Source organism: Belonocnema kinseyi, chromosome 9 (genome assembly GCF_010883055.1).
Source record: "Belonocnema kinseyi isolate 2016_QV_RU_SX_M_011 chromosome 9, B_treatae_v1, whole genome shotgun sequence".
Classification (NCBI taxonomy): domain Eukaryota; kingdom Metazoa; phylum Arthropoda; class Insecta; order Hymenoptera; family Cynipidae; genus Belonocnema; species Belonocnema kinseyi.
The window spans coordinates 33,453,819-33,455,472 of NC_046665.1; the positions used below are offsets into that span (position 1 = coordinate 33,453,819).

Consider the following 1,654-nt stretch of genomic DNA (forward strand, 5'->3'; position numbering starts at 1 on the left):
TGCGGACGTCTTTTATGTACAGCCCCTAAATCCCATTTCCGTTCTCCCCACAGCATTATCGGTCCATTCCTATGGTTGCATTCGTTTACGCAGCGTTGGGTGAATCCATTGCGCCGTACATCTGCATCTCACGTGACGTATTTCACCGAACGGCCATTTGCTCGTGCGGATGCTCTGCTTCTTTCATCCAATAACAACTAAGCGCAGTTGAGATCGAAATTCGAAGTGGGATCGAAGATTCGAATTCGTGAGATCCAATGCACGGGAGTAGGCGGCTGACGCGGCGAAGTAGCGCCTGTCGCGCACTCGCTATTAATAATTTCCCCGAAGAATGATCGGACTGGAAGAAGTTGTGCGTTACCCGTTTGGGTATTGTTACACAATCTGAGAGAAATTTGACATGACGTGAATCAAGAGTGACATTTATTATATGTGGAGAAAAAGCCGACAAGCGGGAAAAACCCACAAATTCTGATAATTTATTTTATGAGAGAAAAGTAAAGAAGAAGAGTGGGAACAGGTAGAGGGTTCGAAAAATGAAATTCGTTGTTAGCCTCATTTCACGAGGAAGTCTTTTGGCATCGCGTGCTTACGAAGCGGATCAAAATCATATTTCCCGAGAGAGGAGACATGTTCATAAGGTGATAGTAATGCTGATTCATAGAATTTAGTGGCGGTTTCTTTCATATACTCTGAAATATAAGGTAATTGAAATTCTCTATGAAGGACAGAGTTCTTGGTATATCTAGGGGTTTGTGTCGTTCGTCTGAGCAATTTATTTTGTATAATCTGGATGTGATTGATGTTTAAGATTCGAGTGTCTATTAATAATAGGCCTTTAGTTTCATGGATATGCTGCTTCCAATTGAGAAGTTTATGGAGTTTACCTCCTAGGTATTTCACGGAATTTTTCCATTCAATTGGCTCATTAAACATTTTTGGTGGATCTATTTTGACAGGCTTTCTGACTGAGAAAAGAATTGATTCTGACTTTGCTACATTAATTTTTGTTCTCCAAAGATTATCCCATGCCGCAATGATTTCAAGAGCTTTGTTAACCCTGGCGGACCGAAGGAACCGAATGGAGTCTCGAAAAAGTACCCAGAAAGACCACATTGAATCCCCATTCGGTTCCTTTTTTCAAAAACTCAAAACTACGTTAAAATTCCCTATAGAAGTTCACGGAATAATCGCAATAGTTTTTTTTTTTTGCAAAGGTAAAAAATTTAAAAAGGTATAAAACGTATAACGCCTGTTGACAGCAACTTACTAGCGATGCGTTTGAAGTGTAGCAGTCAACAGGCGTTATACGTCTTATATATTTTTTAAACTTCTTACCGTTGCAAAAAGAACTATTGCGATTATTCCGTGACCTTTTACAGCGAATTTTAACGTAGAATCTGAATTTCAACAATTTAAAAGTTGATTTTGCATTTTTTTCGAGTTTTTTAAAAAGGAACCGAATGGAGGGACCCAATGGGGTCTTTACGGGTACTGCTTAGAGGCTTCATTCGGTTCCTTTGGTCCGGCAGGGAAGTAATTTTAAGATTTTCGAAACCGACCAAGAAGAAGTGTATAGTGCGGTGTCGTTTGCTTATAATCCAATTGTAACTACCGGGACCTCAGGGTTGTCGTTCACGTAGATAATAAAGAA

General features: G+C 39.8%; 1 protein-coding gene across 1 annotated transcript in view; it reads left to right on the forward strand.

The window, feature by feature from the left end:
• The window catches only part of LOC117180468, a 16,078-nt gene extending 15,884 nt beyond the window's left edge, over positions 1–194 (forward strand). Inside the window, exon 3 of the mRNA XM_033372967.1 lies at positions 54–194. Within this exon, the coding sequence (XP_033228858.1) occupies positions 54–194 (141 nt within the window). The remainder of the gene's footprint in view (positions 1–53) is intronic.
• Positions 195–1,654: the final 1,460 nt, after the last annotated feature.